Source organism: Scardinius erythrophthalmus (assembly GCF_964197995.2).
Source record: "Scardinius erythrophthalmus genome assembly, chromosome: 24".
NCBI classification, from domain to species: domain Eukaryota; kingdom Metazoa; phylum Chordata; class Actinopteri; order Cypriniformes; family Leuciscidae; genus Scardinius; species Scardinius erythrophthalmus.
In genome coordinates, this window is record NC_138244.1 from 11,590,343 (window position 1) to 11,614,728 (window position 24,386).

The following is a 24,386-nucleotide window of genomic DNA, read 5'->3' on the forward strand; positions in this document are numbered from 1 at the left end:
AGAGCAGAAGTGAGCGCGAGCACTGCGGAGCGACGCGCGCACCACTACATGCCTCGTCCTGGTCGGACAGTGGGCATCATTTATTGATAAAAACAACAGCGAGCAGACGTGTGAAGATATTGGGAAGCGAATATTTTGTTTAGCCTCCAGAAATATACACAAGGGGCAGCTGAGAGTATTTCCAACGGATGCTCGTTTACATAGACGCATGAAACGCTGCCTACCACTTTATATGGTAAGTTAATATAGAAAACAAATGCGTTTTGTCTATTTAACTATTTGTTGAATTGAATGCTGAAATCGCCCGTGAGGATTGATACAGGCCTATGGGATAGCCTATTATGTAGGGTTTAATTCCATTGAGTTTCATTTGGGATCATTGAGAGCCTGTCAGAGTGTAATAGTTTGATGTTATTGTTTGTGTTATAGTTAATAATGATTTTAATTATTATCTGATGTAGCCTACTATTGGTTTATTCGTGTCATTTTATGTAGTTGACAGGTTATTAGCTAGTTGCTATTGTAAAGACTGTCTAAATTATTAAAGGTGACTTAGAGATGTGGTTTGCGGACAAACACTGGGTCGGACTCGGAGGCATTGTGCTGGCCTGCATTTCGGTTCTCTCTCTCTCCCTCACACACTCAGACACTCACACTCAGTATGGTAGTCATATCCTCCAGTCCGCTCTTTGTTATCCTAGGCCTGGAGACATTCAGGGGCATCTAACAGAAGGACAGGTAAGAGAAAGAAAACAAGGCAAAGAGACAGAAAGAAGGACAGAGGAATTGAGGGTCAAATTGCTTTATATATAATAGGCTACTTAATGAACAACATATTGCTCTGTGTTGGTGCAAAGTCAAAATGCCCTGTTCCATAAGTGCAGGAATCTTGTGACAATGCAAACTGATAAACTAGAGAGATGCATTTAGGAGCAGTTATTATTGGTGAACTGACAGGTTTTGTGGCAATTAAACTGAATACTTAGTGAGATTCTTAGCAATGCGATGCAAAGGATGCTGGCTAAAGTGATTAGACTGATGTCTTTCTTATGTATATATATATATATATAGCCTATATATATATATATATATATATATATATATATATATATATATATATATGGTCTTGTATGTTCTGCATCATTGTAGATACTTGAGTGTGAGTATATATATAGCTTGCAGCCATAGTCCTAGACTCAGCAGTGTTTGTTTGTGCACATGTACATGTGTGTGAGCATATGTGCAAGCGTGTGTGTTGGCAAACTACCAAGTTTGTGGGTTTCACAGTGATTCTTTTGTGCCTCAGATTGAAAAGAAGAAGTGTGCATGTGTGTGTCAAGTGTTATCACAGTAGTGTCCTAAGACACATCAGTTCCATCACAAGGCTGACCTAAGGGAATCGGGACAAGAGGGGAGTGCAGGTCACCTAGATCAAGTTTCGCCTACATTGTAGAAACCAAATTTCCTCAGACTGACTGATCGTGTCATATCGCACGGCAGATTTGCGCTCAATGTTGACAGACTAACTTCTTGTCACTGGAAATGTACATAGGAGACAATTTAAATTTCAAATTTAAAGCCAAGTGGAAAGAAAGAGACAAGTAATAAAAAACTACCTCACTGCCTACTGTCTACATAGGCAGCTATACCTTCTAAGATAGCATCCTATTAGTCATGCAACCTCATAAGTGATGAATTTGTAATGTTCTACATAGGCAGTATGAAAAGCAATTGAGTTTTCCATTAGCATGTTGCAGAACTAAACTTGTGATATTTTAAGCATATCAACTCTCTGCACACAAATACTGGGTAAATTTTTTATAAATAGTTTTCATAATTATATAAATAATTATAAAAACAGGCCTTAAAGGGAGAGTTCACCCAAAATTGAAAATTCAGTCATAAATGTTTTAATTTTATAACATTGTATTTACGCTTACATTTCTACACGCTTGAATTGAGTACCAATATAGAATTTACTTCTTGCCTGAACTAACTTTTTTATGTAAATTACATTGTTTTTTTCTGTAGTATTTGAGAGTGAGTAAACAATGACAGAATTGTATTTTTTGAGTGAACTATCCCTGTAAAACACGTATGCGCAATGGTCAAATAAATTCGTACAGCGCATGTTTACATAGAAAAACAATGGGAAAAGTAGTGCAGTGGAAAAGGTATATTAAGTATATTTATAGTTAACGATTCTCGTTTTGTCCGCCATCTTGGAACTCATTGCAATGCATTCTGGGATTGCATGCCTCCTGATTCGACGCTGCCTATGAATTTGGACTAAATTCTGTCACTTAGGAGGCAGATAGACCTGGAGTGTGAACTTCAAATTTTCCCTCAGTAGGCACTAGGCACCCAGACAGCAACATAGTGTCGGCTCAGATCCGGGCCACATCTGGTACATGTGGATTCCACAATTACTAGGTTTTGGAACCCTGGGTGTACATTCACGAATATTGGCATAGATTATTTCATATTTGTACGCACAGGAGAACTTCTTTCGAAAAAGAATTCTGCCTAATTCACAGGACATGCGCATGCGCATGAATTTATTCTTAACCTCATTCTATTGTTAATGAATTTGGAGTATTCTAAATGACTAAAAGGTTAATCGTTTGCATAAAACACGGCAAAACCATCTTCATATAAGGGCTTTTCACACAAACTTTCCACCTTTCCTTATCCTTTACAGAATTTCTTCCCAGCAAACATTTGACGCTCTTGAAGATCTCTCAATATCTACATACCAAACAATTTATCTTAACATGATTCTAAGGCCACCAAGAGTATGTGGTTACGTCTTTTTTTTTTTTTTTTTTTTTTTGCGTACATGGTTTAATTTTTTCCCCGTAAATTTAGAGTAATTTTTAGAATTAAAGTTATTGATGTTTGTATGCTGATTTCACTCACAAATTTGTGTGTACGCATACTTAGTGAATGAGTCCAACAGTTTGCATTTTGGTTCTAGCATATGAATTTTACTGATAGACCAGTGGTTTAAATGTTTTACTGTGTGTGTTTGAGTGTACATGTTAATGCACTCCGCACAGCAGGCACGCAAGCTCCCATTGCACCACGCTGACCTCATCACCATGAATATTGCATGATGGGAACATGGGGCGATGAGATCATATCTAAAGGAAAACCCCATTATATTCTCCCCAACTCTGCATCTCTTTCACATCTCTTCACTTCGCTCGTCCATCAGCCCTTCAAAAGAGAGAGTGGGATGACTCATCCTTTCACACCTCTCCCCTGGTGCCTCCTGACAGCCCCGCGGACGGGTTTGTGTGTTCCGTATCGGCGTACAAATGAGTCGGGGTCTGTTTTCCTTCTGACTCTCACGCAGCAGGTGACAAAAGACCCCAGCATCTCTCGTTCAGTCAGCGGACATTTTCTCGCAGAAACGCTGAGCTTGCTGAGCCTGCTTCCCTTCTCCTTGACGTGAGTTCCTCGTTTGCAGGAAGTCGAGGAAATGCCATGCCTGCGTGTGTTAGCATGTGTGAGTCTTTTGTAACTGTGAGAGTCATCCCAAATTGCGGATGCTGGGTGTCTGCCTGAGCGCTATCAGGAGGAAGCACCATTTGTGCTCCCTGTAGCCGTGCTTATATAGCTGATTCGGAACATGGAAAGGGTGGACAGCCCTATCCTTCCTCAATATAGAGGCCACCCAGCCTTTGTTACATCCTTGTGCTGTTTTTGCACTTTTATTTGTCATCTGGCTCTGTTTCTCTTTCGGTCTTACCAATAAATATATACATCTCACAAAAGGCAACAAACCATCAAAGTTTTTCTCTCCAAGGTGTAATAAGCAGGAAAATCTGAATGAAAATAATGATCTTGCAAACACTAAAACAGATCTGATTCTCTTCTGTTAAAGGAATAGCTCACTTTTCATTTGGGGAACGCAAAATATCATTCTATGGAGAATGTTCACACTGCTCTTTTGCATGTATACATTGAACATCCCTTTTTTCTCACATATCATTCAGATACCCGAATACAATGTGTATGAGGAGTGTAAATATTTGCATAGATGACATATGAATATATCATTACTGAATAATAACATTTTCATGTGTTAGAATTAGATTTAAGTTTTAGTGATTTTATGTGCATTTGTATTTTTTATTAGTTAACACTAAGTCTTAAATTGGGCATCGTGGCATTAGTGTTCTTTTCAACCTCTATCATTGGTCATTAAATATTAAGCTCCTTTCATCAAACCACACACACACGCACTCTAATAATGATATCGCATTACAGGTATTGATCTACACCATTTGTGCTACACCCCTGTCATCCGACTCCTCTGACGCCAAGTCCCAAAACACTTCTCTCCTCGCACTCCCCTCTTTTTCCACTTATCTCTTTGTATCCCCTCAATCAGAGCATATTTATAAGTTTTATCTGGGTTCCCTCAATTATTTCTATGTGAGATTAATGTCAGATTTGTATTTTATTTTATTTTAATGCTGTTGTGTGTCTTTTTAGGGGTTGTTTGTTTTTGTGTTTTGGTTTTGTTTTGTTTATTTTATTTTTTATTTGTTTGAGGTGCTGTGTGTCTTTTTGGGGCAGTTGTCTGTTTTGTTTTGGTATTTGTTGTGTGTGTATTTTTGAGACAGTTGTTTTGTTTTAGTTTTGTTTTATATTTCTTTTTGGGATTGTTGTTTTGGTTTTTGTTTGATTTTATGTATTTTTTTGGACCGTTGTTTTTGTTTTGTTTTATGTGTCTTTTAGGGACGTTGTTTGTTTTGTTTGTTGTTTTGGTTTGGTTTTTGTTTGTTTTGGTTTTGCTTGAGTCTTAACTAATCTCCTTTAAGTTTTCATGTGCACCTAATGTTTGAAATACATTTTCTTAATCACATGTCTTGCAACTGCGTGATACAATGATATTACAAAAGATGTGTCTAATACCATAGAGGGGATGTCACGGTAAATATAACTTCCTATAGAATTGCAGTATTGAATGGGTTTTGTCTTAGCATGCATTATGATGTTACCTCTAGGTATGGCTGAATTTGTAATAGACCGCCATATTCGTGCTTGAACATGTCATTATTGTCACTCCCTATCAGTTTGATAATAGAGGAGTTTTCTATTAAGTAACTGGGTGGATTTGTTTGAGTTCTTCGTAATAGTAACTACTGTTGCTAAGTAACTGCTGTACTACAAAGTAGGCTCTGTCTGGGTATAATAATATATAATAATAATAATTGTTTGCTTATGAGACAATTGGTTAATTAGTCAATTATATTTTTCTTCGAAATGTTATAAGATCAGTGTCTGGCGTTCATGCAGGCCAATACCAACATTATTTCTCTTCTCTTGAGCATACAGTATGCTGTACCTGTATACATAGTGTATACAGTATACCTGTTAGACGGCTTACCCTGAGCTCTCTCCACACACTCATCTTTCTCTGTGAATGTGAAAGTCAAGTGGAGTTAGCCTCTATTTGCAGCACTGTCTATTTCAACACAAAGAGCACTACATCCCTGCACTTAAAGATTCCTAAAAGGGTTTTCCAGTCTGATGCCACAGAAGAACCTTTTAAAGTTCTGTGCAGCTGCTAGATTGTTCTAAATGGCTGTTGGCACATTGCTATGTGGTTGCTAGGATGTCATGGGTGGTTGCCAGGCTGTTGCTATGCTGTAGCTAAGGTGTTCTGATTGTTTGCTACTTGCTAGGATATTGGTTTGAAGGTTGTTATGATTGGCTTTTGGCATGATGCTATGGGGTTGCCAGGGTGTTACTATGCGATGGCTCAAATTATGAATGGCTGCAAGGGTGTCGCTCAGCTGTTGCCAATGATTTGTGATTGGTTGATGACATGTTGCTACGTGGTTGCTTGGATATTGTAGATGGTTTCTAGGGAGTTGCTGTATGATTACTAACACTGCTCTGGTTGCTAGGCTGTTACTAAGGTACTTTGAGTGGCTATCGGCACGTTGCTTTGTTGCTGCTAGGGTTTCGCTGTTAGGTTGCTAAAGTTATGGATGGTTCTAAGGCCATTGCTCTTGCTAGCATGTTCTGGATTATGGCATGTTGCTATGCAGTTGCTACAGTTCATTGGGTGGTTTCTAGTATGTTGCTGTATGGTTACTGACATACTTTATGTTGAGTAATTGTTTGGTATGTGGTATGTGGTTGCTGGTATGTTGCTAGAGTGCTGTGGATGGTTGCCAGGGAATTGGTATGCAGTTGCTTGAATGTTGTGGATGGTTGCCAGGGTGTTGCCTTTCAGTTGCTTGGGTGATCTGAGTGGTTGCTGGCGTGTTGCTCTGCAATTGCTTGGCCTTTCGGGGTTGTTTGGTGGGTAAAGGTTAGGTTTTTTCCTAAGCAAGCATCACTGATTAGATACATTCTCCCCATATATGAGATCAAATTCATTATAACAATTATGTGCAGGGGGTCCGCTGTTTTTGTGTCATTTCCTCACTGTCATTTTCTCTCTTTTGTGTTTCCACAGGTGATGTCTCAGTAGAGTCCCAGTTTCCTTCAGCTCCCTTGCGTAAACGAGCCCAGCCCTGCAACTGTACCTCCACTGCTTGATCCAAAATGTCTGCCAAAAGCGGTTACGAGGGCAAGATAGCCGGCCTATACGATCTAGACCGCACGCTGGGCAAAGGTCATTTCGCCGTGGTCAAACTAGCCCGCCATGTATTCACGGGCCAACTAGTAGCAGTCAAAGTCATTGACAAGACCAAGCTTGACGATTTAGCAACTGGCCACTTGCTACAAGAAGTCCGTTGCATGAAACTCGTCCAGCACCCCAATGTAGTGCGACTGTATGAGGTCATCGATACACAGACCAAGCTCTACCTCATCCTAGAGCTGGGCGACGGAGGTGACATGTACGATTACATCTTGCGTCACGAAGGCGGGGTGGCCGAAGTCACGGCGAAAGTACACTTTGCGCAGATTGTACGAGCGATAGCCTACTGCCATCGTCTGCATGTTGTCCACAGAGATCTGAAGCCGGAGAATGTGGTGTTCTTCAGGCAGCAAGGGACGGTGAAGCTAACAGATTTTGGCTTCAGTAACCACTTTAAGCCTGGGACAATGTTGATGACCAGCTGTGGTTCACTAGCATATTCCGCCCCAGAAATACTGCTAGGCGAAGAGTATGATGCTCCTGCAGTGGGTAAGTGATGAAACTTTTTTTTTTTTTTGGACATTGCACCTCCTACAAATTCTTGTATCACAGTTTCCCTTCTTCTATCTGTTTCCAAGTGTGTTGTTATATTTAGTCAGTCAATTAGATCTCAGCAGATGCTAAATTCTGTCCTGTCGGACTCAGACTTTTCATTTACGTGCAGCGCAGTCAAACTAATCCGGCAAGGGATTAAATTGTAGTGGTTCGTGAGCTTGTGCGTTAAACTCATTGTTTGTGTTGCAAGAACGCCGGGTCGCCTCGCTCTCTTCCCGCAGTTGATTTTCCCCTCTCTTCTCCTCACGTGCCACTTCTGGGTTTAATCGCTGTCGTTTGCCGAGCGGAAATCTACTGAATGAACAGCACATCTGTGCCCTGGCAGGGTTCAAGCAAGGAGATTTGAGTCAGGTCAGACCTACACATGACTCAATTGACTGCATTCAGAATCCCTGCAACAAATCTGCATGAGAGCCAAATTCACATTGAATATCCTGAAATTTAACGATATTGAAATTGGTAACAAACATCGTTTCATTTTTACATTAGCAATATCCATTAAAAAACCCATATTGTTCAACCACAGAGATAAAATGCTTCTGCTGCCTACGGTACATTTTTCTGTTGTGTCAGGCAGTGCTTTGGTCTGGAACTTTCTCATATTTGCTGTAATGTTGTGTCTTGTCTTGGAAAATTGTTTTGAGGATGAATGTGGCTGACTGTGAACTCGCGAACTCTTCCATTATATTGTTCAGACCCAGTCACCTTATTAAGTTCTGGAGATTCAATGTGTACTGTATATGACAAAAAGAGTCGAGGAGAAATGAAAAGAAAAGAAAGCAGATTTAAAGAGAGAGAGAGAGAGAGAGAGAGAGAGAGAGAGAGAGAGAGAGAGAGAGAGAGAGAGAGAGACAGAGATGAGTATGGAGAGAGAGACTGGGTCAAGCAGGACACTTGAGCTTAACATTGACTCAGACAAGAGGATGAAGAGTAACTGGAATGACAACGAATCATTCTGTCTCTCTGTCTCTTTCTTGTTACTGTCTTGTTTCAGTTAAGTAGAGCTTTCTAGAGCACAGATGTACAGTACTGTTCCATTCCCCTGCTCTGAGATTCTAATGATTCTGAAGGCTCTAAGGGTCTTTTAAGAATCTGTAGAATCTAAAAAAATCTTTAGAATCTTAGAATCATTCATTGTAATATTCCAGCCATTGACGGAATTTTCCGTTATTTAGTTTAGACAACGCTTCCCCGCCATTGACTGAATTTTCCGGCTTTCCATGTTTTCACTGTTATACGGTAAGGGGCGCTATTACGCATCTTCTGAAAGAGTACTGAATCTCTGGATCAAAACACAGGAAAAAAGAAGCAGAAACAAGCGATAGCATGTAAGAAGATGTATATGTAAAATAATGCGATCATCAACATTAAAACGCAGGACAGAGCTTTGGGGGTGTTGATGGACTCAATCTACTCCATTTATGTTTTGATCATTCTTTCTGAATATGATCCAGACGTTCTGAATTCTGATCTGATCCTTTTTTCTTTTTTTTTTTAAACACTGGCGGGGGGTAAAGAGTTAAGATTCTAAAGGTTTGAAGATTAATAAATTACAAAAATTAAAAAGATTAATCGTTTCAAATAATCAAATGTAAATCAAACAGATTCACAGATTCCAAAAATTTTAATGATTCTAAAGCTTCATGGATTCAATGATTCTAGGGATTCATAGTTTTAAGATTTCAAATTTTAGGATTCCAAAAATGAAAATATTTAGTTTCAAAGATAAATTTTTTATTATTATTATTTTAAAGCTTTATAGATTCAAATTCATTGTTTGATAGATTCACAGATTCTAAACATTCTAAAGGTTATATTCTTAGATTCTAGTTATACATGCAAAGCTACACATTTTCAAAACTACTAGTTAGTTTGCCCGAGATCAGTCGTCTGTTTGATCTTAGGGAAACTGTGAATATTTAGACTGGTTTTGGGTTCCCCTGACCCTGATCTGATGCATTTCCTAGTGTGCGTTCACACAGCTCATGTTCTTGTGTTCAAAAATAGTTGGATGGAGTGCAGTGGAATAGAACAGAATGTAGGGATATGGAGATGTGTTTTGCAAGTTGAACTATTTTTAACTTGACACACTGTCTTAAAAACTCAAGGCTTATGATGAAAGATGGAACAAAATGTGAGTCACAAAGCTCGACACAATGTACGACGAAGACAGAGAGAGAGAGACAGTCTTCAGAGGACACTTGAGCTTAACATTGCTTAGACACTGAACCTGTCTGTCTCTCTCTTACTGTCTTTCTCTCGTTCCAGTTCACTAGGGCTTTCTAGAGCACAGATGTGTGCTGAGCTGCCATGTGTGCCCTTCCACCCCTCTGCTCTAACATTATTAATATCATATTTATGTTTTTTTTTTTCTGCCAGAGCGCCATGTGACTGTGGGACAGTAATTCTCACAGAGGCTGCCTGTGCCAGGATTAGATCTGCACAAAGTGGGTCAGCCTCCGCCGAGACCCAACAAAGTGTGCAGAGGAGGCAATACTCACACACATACATGCTAGGACGCTAGAGGCGTGTGAACCTGAGGGCTTGTCTCATCTTTCTCTAAGCGATAGAACTAGAGCAGATAAGAACTGAGTAGTCATGTGTTACTGATGTTTAACTTACTTTATCAGTCAGAATGAAGAGTAAACACGGACATAAAAGCAATGGAGCTGCTTTGCTATAGCTGTAGCTTAGCAGTTAGCATATTTGCCTGAATACATTCAGGTTACACAGGTTCATCTGACTCTCAGTGGTTCCTGATTCTCTATGATTTATGGTTTTCGAAGATGAGGGCATGTCACACAACCCGTCCATGTTAGCGTCTGGCTAATTTGGTTAGCTTCTACCAGTTCACAGGTACATTTGCATAAAATACTGTAAAATTGGATGCATGTTGTAGGGCTGCAAAAGGAATAAAACCAAAATCATGAGATGGTTTAGCGCGATTAGCAAATCACAAAGGCTGAAAATAATAATTTCTAGTCATATTGATAAATGATCTACAGAGCCCCGCACATGACTTGCAAAAAAGATTTAATCGTGTGCACGATTTACTATTTCGTTCCCTCCATTTGCTAAATCGTGTGGACGATTTACTAATTTGTTTAAAGTAATCAGTTTAAAGTCTCAATTAGATTTCTCCCCCCCCCCCCAAATCATGCAGCCCTAGTCATTTGACATCAACAACAATAGATATGAGAAGTGTTTTCTCCTCCCTTTTGATAAGCTTATTTATTTTTCTTTATTAAAAGGCACATTTATATTGATAGTTAGCTTACTTTCAACTTTTTTTTTTTTGTAAGATAAAATGCCGGCTAATTACATGTTGCTAGCACAAAAAACAGACTTCATTAAAAGCACCTGGCTTGCACTTGCATTGTACCTGAATTACTTTACGTTATTGTGCAGTGGGATACATCACATCTGCTAGTGTGTTTATTTTAGCAGCTCTAAACACACGGCAGTGCAGTGCCTGTCGGCTGACCATGTGGCCCGCTGCCTAGTAGTTTATTCAGCTCCTGAAGTTTGCTGGGCACTCTTCCTGTTTAGCTGATGACATTAACCTCTGTAGCAGAAGAGAGAGAGATGAGAAAGTGTAGAATCTGATATTTAAACGTGATTGGAGAAGGGTTTTTGCACGTTTTTTTTTTTTTAGCGTGAGCCTGAGCCTTTGTGTGTGAACGGCTGAATGTCCATTAGCTCTGTCAGAGGTTTTATTCATAGTCTGTAATCAGCTGCTCGACTCTAATCCACTCACAAGAGTTCAGTCACTCAATGCCAGCTCACATGCAGACACACACACACACTTAAGCTCTAAGTACCACTTTATTATATTCTACACACAACATATAAGTACAGGTTTTGTGGGGACCAAATTGTTCTCACATGGACATTACAATGTCCTCTTGATCTGGCTTACCGTGTATACTGTGTGTGAAGCAGCTCAGTGTCATCAGGATTCAGGTTGTTGACATTGCTGATCTGAGATGTTCTGAGACAGATAAGCTGGGAGAGACTGACTCACACTCTCTAAGATATCACACACACCTTCACAAACTGGCTATCTTACACTGCTTTGTGTGCATTTTTCTTTTCCTTTGAAAGAAACTACTACTTATATCAAACAAGGACACATAAAACTGATCAAAAGTCACGGTAAAGACATTTATAATGTTTGCGAAAGAATTAAATTCTGTTCTTTTGAACTCTTATTCATCAAAAAATCCTGAAAAAAATATATCATGGTTTCCACAAAAATATTAAGCAGCACAACTGTTTTCAACATTGAAAATAATAAGAAATGTTTCTTGAGCAGCAACTCAGCATATTAGAATGATTTCTGAAGGATCATGTGACACTGAAGACTGGAGTAATGATGCTAAAAATTCAGCTTTACCATAACAGGAATAAAGTACATTTCTAAATATATTAAAATAGGAAAGAGTTATTTTCAATTGTAGTAATATTTCACAATTAATCAAAAAACAGAGCCTAGGTAAGTCTTCTTTAAAAAAAAAAAAAAAATCAGACCCCAGAATTTTTAACAAATTTGGACAATCCATTTTATTAGAAAATTCAAAGATAATAAAGAGTTTCAGATATTAGGCTGAGTTTCAGAGATTCAGAGTTTGCAAACATTATGACATTTTTAGATTTCAAAAAAGATTCTAAGGATTCTAAATATTTTGATACTTTACATTTTTTTCAAGATTCTAACAAATATTATACAATTTCTAAAAACGTTCTTCAGATTATAAATATTCTAAGATTTAAAACAGTGCAAATTTTCTAATATTCTAAAGATTCTACTATTCTAGAAACTATAATTAGGACCTAGAATCTTTACAAGACCTCAAGTCTGTTTCACATTATGTAAACTCAACACAGACCCACTCCTTGTTACAGTAGTTACACTGTTTTGTGTAAACTGCAGTCACAGCACTCACGCATAGAGGTGTTCTTCAAACCAACCAGTCGCACTGGCCCTAGATCATATTCATTTTGATGATGGAAACATTTGATGCTGAAAAAAATAAAGTTGTCTGGTCACCTCCACACACTCACACTCTTTCTTAAGGCAGACGTTTTCTTACAAAGTTTCTAAGAAACCATTGCATACTGTTGATTATGTTTGTGATAATTATCATAAATTATCTTTATAAGGAAACAAAAATAAAAGTTTTAGTTATAACATTAATGCACTTGTTTGATCAAGGATACATGATTTTATTATGGAGTTTGAACCTTTGGTGTCATATCTCATCTGATGTCCAACCACATGTATATTTAGAGCATTTGAGTGTGCTAAAAGATAAAATACGTTACATAACATCCTGCATGCACGTGTGTGGCTGCGCGAGATTTGTAGCACTAGTGTCTGTTTGTCTGGATCTGTGGAGGAACACGCAGTACAGAGAGCAGAAGAGAGGAGTTATTGTCAGAGCAGTTAAAGACACTGTTTGGACAATGCTGTCTCTCAGGACTGTCTGTCACGCTGATTCTCTGCTCTGGTTCACACAGTACATGCTCTTTCACACAGAATTCATCCTTATACTCACAAATGTTGGGTTTCAGTGTTTTATGTTGATTAAAACTGATGATTATAATGATTTTATACTGTACAAATTGTATATTCTATGGCCTAACTTTAATCCTACCCATCATAAAAAAAACTTTCTGCATTTTTACATAGTCAAAAAACATCACTTAGTATGATTTACAAGCTATTTTCCTCATGGGACCAAAAATGTCCCCACAAGGCCAGAGATTTCTGGTATTTCCATCATTGTGGGGACATTTTGTCCCCATAGGATTTACCAGGAACACACACTCCACCACACTGAGACCAGCATGTCAGATTTGAAGTTGCCGTTTAAATGGGAAAGTTTAAGAAGTTGGCACAGGTTAAAAAAAAAAAAAAATAATTAACTTTAAAGGCATTTTTGGGTGACCTACTCCTAAAACGTAAAATTAAAACTAAAAAGTAATCCTAAATTTGAATAATTTATTATTATTATTAGTAGTAGTAGTAGTAGTAGTAGTAGTAGTAGTAGTATTAATGATGTTAAGATGTCAAGTTTAGAATTCCAATCCCATGTTGCAACAACACAGTGGAAATATCCAGTGTATTTAATGTTTGCATTTGTCCTTTGGCCACTTCTGAATTTCTGTATACGCCAAAATGGACCTCCAAGAATACAGCAGCCGCATTTAACTGCCAGTCAGGTCAGCGCACTAGACCAAAACTATGAATGAGCACATTCTCGGTACTCTTTCCTTTAGAAATCGTAGGTTAAATAAATGTTATGAATATAAAATGAGTGATCTGACTGAGGGAATCTAAACTGATCCTATTATTTTCAAATAATCTCTCTTAACAGAGCAAGGCCTAAACCTTCACCCATATTTGTACTTTTTTTGTGTTCACACGCACACAAGTGAAAAAGTAAAAGAGGAAGCTTGTTTCTTGGAAGTCCACCGTGGAAAAGTACGCCACCAAAACAAACACGTCTCTTGTGGGACTTACACGCCCTCTCTATTACTTTTCAATCTTTTTTAGGTCCCGTTCACCATGGTCTTGGTTCATGATGTTCTGTAAGACTTCCTGGGATCCTGAGTTTGCACAGAGTTGGATGGGAAAACAATGTCAGGGGCATTTTAGTCATTTAGCAATGTTGTCTGAGGACGTATAGTGAGAGTATTTAGAATTACTGGAGAGGTTAAGGCTCTGTTTTATTGGTGTTTAGTTTATTTGTGTGTATTGGTTGGTTTTGATAGTGTGAGCATGTGTCACATGTGGGCACTTCTTTGTTGGATGAAACCCTTGACATGTTTCTTCCTCTTTCCTGCACAAATCCAGTTACGCTTCTCTCTAGAGATGTAAATATTTACTCTGACAACAGTTTGATTTGTACAAATTCTGATATGAATTTCCCAGAATGCGATATTTAAAACCAATAAATGTGGAAAATGGATTTAAGATTAAGTCTGTTATTGTCTGTCTTCCAGATATCTGGTCACTGGGTGTAATCCTCTATATGCTAGTGTGTGGACAACCACCCTTTCAGGAGGCCAACGACAGCGAGACCCTCATCATGATCATGGACTGTCGTTACACTGTGCCCAACCACGTCTCTCCAGAATGCAAAGAGTACGTATGTCATCTGAGCTTGCACACATGAACTAATACTGTATACAGCTTTCTCTGATTTAATCCAGAAGGCTGGAGCTTATTGTGTACTTGTACAAAGCTTACTAAATTTATGCTTAAAACAAGAAAAAACAATTTGCCAAATGGGCTTAGAACATTTTTTATGTAAGACATATTCTTCGAAAAGAAGTTAGAACAATGTTATCTTGGGAATTTCACTGGAAAACATGACAAAAATACAACTCCAGAAACTCATCATGATAGTAGTAGGCCATTATGTAACAAGTCTTGTATTATTCAGGGTCAGTTGATTTCATAGATCAATAGTCTTTTCTTCCCAAGCTGGTGCTGTCGAGTTCACTCTTTCTGAAAAAGCAATATTCACAAGAACATGACCCTGGTAATAAACTTTCCAATAAGAGTTTCCATGCTGATCTGACCCGTGCCCACAAAAACAAGTTTGATTTAAAATAATGAGTTTTAAGATGTCATTGACACCTTTGTGCCACTGGAGCACAGAGTTGTGTTCTGTTGTGCTAAAAAACCACTCCCTCGCACTCCAGTTTGTACCACTTTCACGCCAAACTTCATACCTATGTGTAGACCAAAGCCCATATGAACATTCTGTACTTTATCTGTTTACACCTGCTTGGACCAGCCAATCACAGTTTGTGGCTCTTTAAATGACGCAAATGTTCCTGGAGTTTAGATTTAGGAGCATGTTATGACAGACTCGCAGAAATTGCATCCTTGGGCCAGCTGATGGATACTGAGAGTAACAGGTCAAGACAACGCCCTCATTTTGTCTCGTGAGGGCTTTAACTAGATATTCCGGTTGCATTAGATATGCTTGACTTCTTAAGTAATGCACTTTTTGAATCATAATATTGTACTGTTCTTAAAAAGGTTTGGGCGTGATTTGGAATTTGAACTTGAAAAGGAAATCGAGCCACAGGAATGCTTTGAAACAATACATAATTACATGATTAATTTGGACTAATTATGACTATTTGTAACTTAATAATAATAACAGGCTATATTTTTAATTATCATTTTTTTATTTAAAATGTGTAAATATATGTTTTTATAGGTGCCACTCTGTTTCTTTAAATATATTTTCTGTAACAAAATGAAATGTTCTTTCTTTTCATTTCATTTGTATGTACAATTCTGCGTCCTATTAGACACCATATTTCACATTCAGGAACTTAATTATAAATCACAAACCAATCTCAATTCACTTCTGAAAGGTGCACAAGCCTGCTTTTAAGTGTGTTCACCGCAGCTTTAAAGTGACCAGATCTTTACACAAGGCTGCCCTTTGTTGGAGTTATTTTTAAGTGGGTTTATTCCAGGCTATTTGTAGTCAGAACATCCCCAAAGCAACAGCTCTCAGGCTTGAGTTTAGGTCTGAATCAGGCAATTGTGCAAGAGTGTGCGTACAAGTTTGTGTTAGACATCTGGGCTTGGCTGCACAGCCTAACATAGTGACTGGGTCACATGATCTCCACCACAATCAAAAGCCTCCTTTAATGTGAAGAGGAGAACACTTGTGTCTTTAGGCAGACTTTCATCTTGCTGTTTATCTGTAGTTTGCTTTTTTTCACCCTTCTTCCTCACGGCTATTTAAGGTCTTGAGGTTAAACACATCAAGAGACTTCACTGATGTTCAAGGGCAATGGAGCATGTGGGATTATAAACACACACAAAAAAAAACACTTTGAAAGGGGAAACATCTCCCCCTGCTGGTCAGCTATGTGAGATGCAGGAACGTGTGCCAGTACCGCAGTGAAATAAAACACTCAAATGCCCTGAATAAACAAGCTGGATGCAGTGCATTCACACATACACAAGCAAGCTTGGATCGCAAGTGTTTCAACCAATACCGTATTCTTTCAGTTCGCCTCACTGAAGCACCCATTCTCTGCAGGTGCTCATGAATATTAATCAGCAGAAAGATAAGCACTTGCTTTTCATTCCGTCTCCTCTGATGGCAAGATGCGCCTGTGCAATCATCGTCTGTCAGCCAGGCAGAGAATATTTATTAAGATTGCTAGAAAAGGAAAGTACGAAAATTGCAAGTAGAGTGAGACTGAAATGAAGTGAGATGGAGGCAAGTGTGATGAAGGGTGACAAAATCAAGCCTATTTGAGATGATGGGATTTTTCTTATTTCGTTTTTCCCCCCCACAGAAGGTCATGTCTGATGTTCTCGTTCTGCTCTGGTAAAAAAAAAGGAATAACAATCTCTCATCATTCTCTCCCTCTTATTTTCTTTTTCTCCTTTCAGTTTGATTTCACGAATGCTGCAGAGGGATCCTGCTAAGCGGGCGTCTCTCACAGAGATAGAGGGCCACCCTTGGTTGCAAGGCGTTGACCCTTCGCCTGCCGGATACACAGCCGCCCCGCTTACCTCTCACCGCAGTTTGTTACCCGAAGAGCATGAGTTCATACTCCAGGCCATGACCAGTGGCAGCATCGCTGACCGAGATGCCATCCAGGAGTGGGTATCTCTTTATTCTTCTTGGATATTATCTTTTGGTCGTAGAATACAGTTATATAAGTTAATAATGCAAATATATTTTTGTGATAGAGCTTTGGAGGCTGACCAATATAACCACATCACAGCCACGTACTACTTGCTGGGAGAGCGACTCCTTCGAGAAAAGCAAGAGCAGTCAAGTCTCACTCCTGAACAAAGACATACACAGTAAGTCCCAGTATTCTTAAACATATTTTGGTTCTGAAAGTCTTTTATCTTCTTATGTGGTGGATCTAATCTTACCACATAACCCTTGGAACCTACTGTAAAGGTTCTTGATACTGAGTGCTGTTATTTCCTCCCGCTACAGGAGACCCATGTCGGAACCACTGGACTTGGTGAGCCAAGTGCCCCGGACTGATACACTAAGAGGAGCACCTATGGGTCCCTTAGCGCCTCTTGGCTCTCTGTCTTCCGGCTATGTCCGACGTGGTGTGAGCGAGTCTGGGGACCTGCTGGCTCCCAAACCCAACCGTCATGACAACTCATTCAGTGACTTTTGCAGCACAGCTCCATGCTTGAGCCTCAATTTGCGCCCTCCACCGCCAGACCAACCTACTGTCAAGAGCCTTGGAGCCTTACAGCAGATCTGTGAGGAAGAAGAGGATGAGGATGAGGAAAAGGAGCAGAACAAAGATGAGGGAAAGCTTGAGGTGGCACCTGGTAAACTGGATCTGTTTCCTTTGACAGATCTATCATTGAAACCTTCTAGAATATCTTTGCAATCAGAGACTCAGAGGAAAACAGGGATGCCATCAAGTAAGGTGATGGGAAACTGTGAAACTGTGGCCGAGGAGGATGAACTTGATGAAGGATCAGAATCAGCCTCTAACGTCTCTTCTGGCACCATAGAACATCAGGTAGAGATGCCCTCGAAGACTGAAGCCCATGTGGAGTTCAACCACACAGAACAACCAGGTAGAGGAGGGGGCAAGGAAGTTTTCACCCAACCTAGCTTGTCTTTAGATGAGCAAGAGGGAGAACAGATTCAAGATCCAAATATAGACGGACCTCCACCAGCTCCCACATTAGATGTTGTACAGTGCTGCTGGGGACAGCGAGAACCTTCGAAGGACACACTAGAAAACAACAATAATACCCTAGCCAAATCTCGACTGCTCGAGGTTGGGGTGGTGTCAACACCTTGTGGTTCCCCGAGGTCCCTGCCAAGGAACCACTGTGTGGACCTGGGTCCCGATGGGGTGGAGATGCGTAAGACTGCGGCTGAAGTCGAGAAAACTGAGGAGGTACAACCTAAACCTCAGACAGGCCTCCAGGAAACCAGGGACACAAGTACTGACTCTGCTATTCGGGCCGATCCCAGCAAGGTCAAGAACGTGAACTTACGAGAACGTCTGCTACAGTTCCCGCTCTGTGAGAAAGCCTTGTCCTTCAACATCCAGCCCACCTCTAAAGAGAAGCTTCTACCATTTGCACAGTACAACTGCTGCCATGTCTTGTAGAGATTGGATCCCGAGATCAAAGAACAAACTGGCATGAGAAGCCCTCAAATATCTGCAACTTACTGGACACTAAAAGAATAAGTGTGTTCTCACCTCATACTGTAACCTCAGAGGTGCTTTCCCACACAGTCTACTAATTGTATATTATTATTTTCTTTCCCTACCCAGCATTCATTGCTGCTTTCCTGTAAGACAGTTAACCTTTTGGCAATGCTGTGTATATGATCACCTGTATCTACTGACACTGCTCACTATATTCTGTGCTATCTCAGAGAATTTTATTAGAAGTAGCATATGTCTTGCTAGCGTAGAAGCTTTAATTCAATAACTTGTCATTTTGCACTGTAATATCTTAACCACATTAAGAGTACCACAGAGTTTACTGATATCACTAAACGAGTGACTGAAGACCATTCTTCACAGTGACACAGAAAAAGGCTACACAAGAACATACAGTGAACAATCACAATAGAGGCCATTTAGGCTCAAGGACTAGCCACTTAGTCAGTACAGTAGTCCTAACAAGTTTTTAGTCATTCATTTGGGTTGTTTTTGCCGTTGACTGTGAGGCAACGTTCTTTACTCGCAGAACTTTGAAGAAGTTGCATGCCGAGGCATTGATGAAGTTGCTAATTCTCGTGCTAGCATGTTAGCTTGCATCTTCGCTGTCAGGCAGTGGGACAGGAAGCGGAACAGTTTGCCACATTGATACAGTGAACAGTGACAGTTTGGGAGCATGGTTATGAAAGCATGCTAAATGAGAACAGCTTAGCATAACATTAGCATTTTGTGAGCTGGAGGAATGACCAGGGAAAGATGCTAAGTATATCTGTGATATATTTTCAAAAAAACGGAGAGGGCTCGTACAGAGATTATTCTGAGAGATTATAGCTAGAGACTTTTTGTGAAATGGACATAATGTTACACAAAAACAGAAGACTGGTCTTCCTGGAGCTGTATTTTGGAGTTTGTTTTAAAACTGCTAATTCTTGGAAATATTATGAAGCTTTTATCAAATATTAGAGAGTTATCAAGAGTTTTTTGGAAAGATGGTGACAAAGACATCTTTTTTGTTTCCTTTTTTACATAAGGAGATATGTGAGGGAGATTAATTACATAACATTGAACATCTATTTTTGTTTAATCATTTGCCTTTGGGTACATTTTTAACATATGTTGTATGGGTATAAGCTCTTTGAAATATCCATAATGTACAGTGTGTATATATTTTTTGAACGTTATGCTATTGGTATGATGTTGTATTTTGACCCTTGCACCGTATCCATACAAACAATTCAATCCCTCCATTTTAGATCGTATTCAATGAACGTAGCGACTTTTATGACACTAGTTTGATGATCGACAAAGATCATATAGTTTCTCGTGTCATAGTTGTAAATACATTTGAAGAGCTGTATGCTACCATAAAGCTAAATTGCGTAGCTGAGCCTAGCTTAAAATGTACATTGAGAAAATCCAGCCTTCGTATGTTGCAATGGCATGAGTAAAGCTAGCGGTTACTGTTGTTTTTACCTCCTAAACAGCCTAAACACGATCACATAAACATTTAGATAGCAGGTGTGACTGTGGTTACTGTTACTTTGGTACTCTAAAGGACGTCAAAGTTATTCAGTCACTTCACATGTTCGTAAGTTTCTGTGCTATACACCTTTCACTGAATTAATTATTTTTTGTCATACTGTAGTCAATGTTAATGCAAATGTCGAATCCACTTTCTTCTTCTTTTTTTTTTTTGCAATATCTTGGACCACGAATAAGCTTGACCAAATGCACAAGAATAGATGTAATAATGTAAAAGGTGCTTTGGGGAGAGATATCGAGGGTTAAATTACATCTATGTAACGTGAAATTTAATTTTCATTCCCATACAAAGTTTAAACTAGGAACAACCATCCTGACCTGCGATGTTTTGTAAGTACATCCTTCTGAACCAATCGGATGGCAGAGCGATACAAAAACCAGACGTGCACTATATTTTCGTAATCAGCATTTTATTTCTTATTATTTTTTATGTTACTCATTTGACATGGGTCTTCATCCTTCAAAACATCTGTAATCACTTCACAACAGTTGGATTTTGGTTTGTCTATAGTCCCATTGACCCTTACTAAAACTATGACTGTCTCAATGAGATTAATTTATTTTTATATTTATTTATTAAAACTGATTAAACTGCCCTTGTGTCGTTGTTTATTTCTTTTTTCAAAGAATTAGTGCACAAGACCACAGTGATGCATGACATGGCTTTCTCTGTTTAAAGCAATTTTAATATTTATTATTAGTTTTCTTCAAGGCCATTTACATCACTATACATTCACATGACATATTCAGTGAAGCCAGCATTGCGTGGTTATTTATACCGGTTGTAAGAATACAATCCGTTTTGATGAAATGCAAAACAACTGAAGGTAAAAAGTTAAAATTGTCACAATATATTTACAAAAAAATTAGTAAAAGCAAATATACAAAAAGAACCGCAACCGTAAAAATACTATACCGTAGTGATTGTGGTGAACTAATCTAAAATCATCAATACAGCACATTATGGGTCTATGTTAACCCACTATAATCTTCCTTGACCTTAATCATCTGTTTTCAGTAGATTTCAAAAAGGTACCACTGACGCAAACAATTATTACCTGTGGCTTAAACCCTGTAAACTGTAGAAGTTATCTTTGGTAAACTGTGCCATATGGTATATTAGCAAGCTAAGTATACAGTGGCTAAGTGATGTGACTGCATGGCCAAGCACCTTCTTTTTTGTGATTGTCTCTCCATGGAAATAGTGTATGGTCACTCTCCCATTTTGGCCTTCGGAGGGAGTTTATCATCCACAGGAGAGCTCTTGATCTTCTGAGGGAGAAAAAGTGAATGAATTTTTTTTTGGTTTCGTAAACAGTCCATAACATACATTAGATTTTAAAATAATTGGTTGGTTAATTGCATGATGCCTTTAGTCTTCATGAGCCATGAGAAACGAGATTAAATTGAGTCATAAAGTAATAAAGACAGATAACATTAGCATTCTGTCAGCTTTATTAACTAATACTGGGAAAAAGATTGCTGAAAATGACAGGCATGATTGTAATAACTTACAGCTACACTTTGTTCTCACCTTTGTATGTAGACAAAAACTTTGAATGTAATATACATTGTTAAACAATGTAGCAGAATGCTAACATGCTAACAGTTAGCAAAAGTGGTACCTGTTTCTTAAGCGCTTGCATGGAGTGATACTCGATTTGTTCTCTCTTGATTCGGACCCAATCCGGTTCATCAGGGATCATGAAGGCCAAAATCATCTTCACCATGATCAGGACGTGCTAGAACAAAATAGCATAATAAAACAATCAAGACACAACATTCATTCACAAACAGAGCTTGTGAAAACAGCAGCCAGCTAATTCACTTCAGATAAGTTTCCCTTCTGGGAAGTTCGTATTTACAATTTGGCAAGTCATAAACACAAGTCAAATCACTTTGATCAGAGCATGTCGATGTACCTTTTCTACATTAAAAATTATGTCTTGCACATCAGGTGTTTTTTTTATTTAATTCATGAAGGTGCTGTAAACTGAATCTTTATAAATATTACATTGTAATTGTACAATATGGTTGTATTATGTACATGCAACTTGCAAAAATGACTTCATTTAAACAAATTTACTGTAAACTACAAACGCTGCATCCATATCTATAGCATCCGCCATGTTTTCTCACAGCACAGCTCCAATTCGAAGTCTGGGCTCAAAGAAAATCCAGAGTTTCTCACTCATAATTATGACTTTGTGTCATGTGCGTCTAACTCGTAAATGCGATCTTTCCAACATGACTTGAACGTACCCTTAATCAAATTCCTTTAAAGGAATAGTTCACCCAAAAATGAAAATTTGGTCACATTTAACCCTCAGGTTATTCCAACCCCATGTGTGGTAGACAAAAGGCAAATTTTGACATTGTCAAAGAAATTTGAACTGTTTTGTCCTTTTTGGAGCTTGTGGTCACTATTTTCATTTTTTGATAAATGATTCCTTCGACTCTTTCCGAGGCTGTACCAAAATCTCCTCTAACCTCCACAATGACGGCAATGACTAGAACTTGGCTGCTGCTGAGGCCGGCTTCCTGTGTGAGTTCCTTCACACGTGGGGACAGAAGCAACAGCCAGCAGTTAGACACGACCGAGATGAAGCTCAGCACCTCAAACGCCAGCTGTAAACAAGACAAAGACGCACATTGGGACTCATATTATCATGAACGCATTTAAAACATCCTTATATCAAGTACAGATTTCTGACCTGCCATACTCCCATGTTGGCCACAGGGGCAGAGAAGGGCTTGTTGAAGAGCTTGCAGAGCTTGTAGGCATCTGTGCGGATCTCTGTGAGGTTGTTGAGCAGTAACAGAGGGGCAGTGAGAGGATAGACGCAAGAGAAAAGACTCAAGTAGCCAAACTGAACAAGCAGCTCGATGTACTCAGCAAACAGCCCCTTAAGAGGAACAAGATTGAGAATTGAAGAAAAATACAATTCTTGTATTCTTGATATTTGAGAATATTTGATTGCTACTCACTGGGAAAGCTGGCAGACTGCCTTGAGCCTGGAGACGGTCCACCTCTGGATCATCTTCCTTCAGGTTCCTGTCTGCAGATGTGAGGAAACGGTCCACCAGGAAAGGGACCACCACCTCAGTGAACTGATTCACTACCTGGGTCACGATCAGAAGAGAGGCCAGTCTCTGTGGACCAAATCAAGAGTATCGTGTTAAGAAGATTGTTGTTAAGATTATATGCGAGAGTAAGGAAATTCTCACCTTGCGCAGTAGAGGCATGTCCTCTTTGAAGAAGGCAATGTGGAACAACACAGCAAAGTTATTGAAAAAGGTGAACTGAATGAGAAAGAGAGACAGACAAGGCAAATGGGACATCTTCATTTAGTCCTACAGAAAATTCTGGTCTTTGAGGTATAACATCTGCAATGATGAACAGACTACATCTCAGAGATGGAAGGAAATCAAGATGGGGAGTTGGAAAAAAGAAGATCAAATGGATACGACAGAACTATACTCACCACAAGGACTTTGGTCGTATGATGATAGTCAAAAGATGATTCCTCCCTATGATTTTCTGAAAGAAGAGAGAGTTAGTTAAGTTTTGTGTTTCTCAACATTAAAATCTGGTTTCCTGTCCTTTTCCATAATCCTGATTACCTGATTCTGTTAACTGCAGGGCCACGTTACGATATATATTCCCCAGCACATTGGTGTAGACTATATGGGCTATAGAAGGAATATATATCAAGGGTGCAGTGAAGTATGATCCAGATCCTTTGTGCCAGTTTGAGACCAGGCGCTCACAGAAATAGAAACCTGCCATCCCCATGACCACCAGACCCAAAAACACCCCAACCACGGGAACTGAGACCAGGCCCATCCTAAGCCTCCTCTTCCAATCGGGAAACAGCGGCTCCAGTCTGCCTGTGACTGGATTGGTGCCGAGTTCTCCATGGAAACCCGGTCGGGGCTCTTGGAATTGTTCGGCTAAATTGAAAGTGCCCCAGCGATAGGATAAGGCCGCACTCCTCCTCTTCCACAGCTCCATGAATATCGTGGACCACAGCATGCTGAAGACTGCCTGCACCATGTAGGAGCTGACTGAAGGCTGGTCATCATCGTCCTTCAGTGCTGTCGGCTCACCGTTGGACTTATTTCCACTGGAGAAGTTTGCACTTGGGAGGAAAAAGGTGATGAAGAGGCCCAGAATGGCTGGAGGAAACAATGACAAAGTGTAATAGTCCAAGAAGCTGAAATAATAGGCTATAGTCCCACCAAAGTAAGCATGGATGGAGTCTGTAGAGAGAGAGAGAGAGAGAATTATTAGTGTTATTATAATAAATATAAACTAATATATATGTAGAGTCCATCGTTTGGTGATTAAGTGTGTTAGTAAAGTCTACACACTTCGTCATGTTCCTTAACAAAAAACTGATTCATT

The 24,386-nt window shown here is 39.3% G+C and overlaps 2 protein-coding genes across 3 annotated transcripts in view; one reads left to right on the forward strand and one right to left on the reverse strand.

Moving 5' to 3' along the window:
• Window positions 1-20,574, forward strand: snrkb (SNF related kinase b). Its single transcript, XM_081356850.1, has 6 exons — window positions 1-235; window positions 6,482-7,156; window positions 14,231-14,372; window positions 16,662-16,874; window positions 16,965-17,081; window positions 17,224-20,574. The coding sequence occupies exons 2-6, from the start codon at window positions 6,571-6,573 to the stop codon at window positions 18,374-18,376; spliced, it is 2,211 nt and encodes a 736-aa protein (XP_081212976.1). The 5' UTR covers window positions 1-235; window positions 6,482-6,570; the 3' UTR covers window positions 18,377-20,574.
• Window positions 20,376-24,386, reverse strand: part of ano10b (anoctamin 10b) — a 10,796-nt gene continuing 6,785 nt past the window's right edge. The window contains exons 7-14 of one of the 2 annotated variants that reach the window (XM_081356852.1): window positions 23,603-24,241; window positions 23,464-23,519; window positions 23,207-23,281; window positions 22,967-23,131; window positions 22,693-22,884; window positions 22,469-22,606; window positions 21,604-21,720; window positions 20,376-21,247 (exon numbers count right to left, since the gene is read on the reverse strand). In XM_081356852.1, the coding sequence (XP_081212978.1) occupies window positions 21,191-21,247; window positions 21,604-21,720; window positions 22,469-22,606; window positions 22,693-22,884; window positions 22,967-23,131; window positions 23,207-23,281; window positions 23,464-23,519; window positions 23,603-24,241 (1,439 nt within the window). In that variant the 3' untranslated portion in view covers window positions 20,376-21,190. Of the gene's footprint in view, window positions 21,251-21,603; window positions 21,721-22,468; window positions 22,607-22,692; window positions 22,885-22,966; window positions 23,132-23,206; window positions 23,282-23,463; window positions 23,520-23,602; window positions 24,242-24,386 lie in introns of both variants that reach the window. The other variant, XM_081356851.1, reaches the window with a different exon arrangement.

Bases quoted from the DNA above. Each gene is read 5' to 3' on its own strand.
- snrkb (XM_081356850.1), top strand. From the start codon at position 6,571: ATGTCTGCCAAAAGCGGTTACGAGGGCAAGATAGCCGGCCTATACGAT. The intron at 14,373-16,661 runs GTACGTATGTCA...TTCTCCTTTCAG, and splicing joins GTCTCTCCAGAATGCAAAGA to TTTGATTTCACGAATGCTGC. The intron at 17,082-17,223 runs GTAAGTCCCAGT...CTCCCGCTACAG, and splicing joins CCTGAACAAAGACATACACA to GAGACCCATGTCGGAACCAC.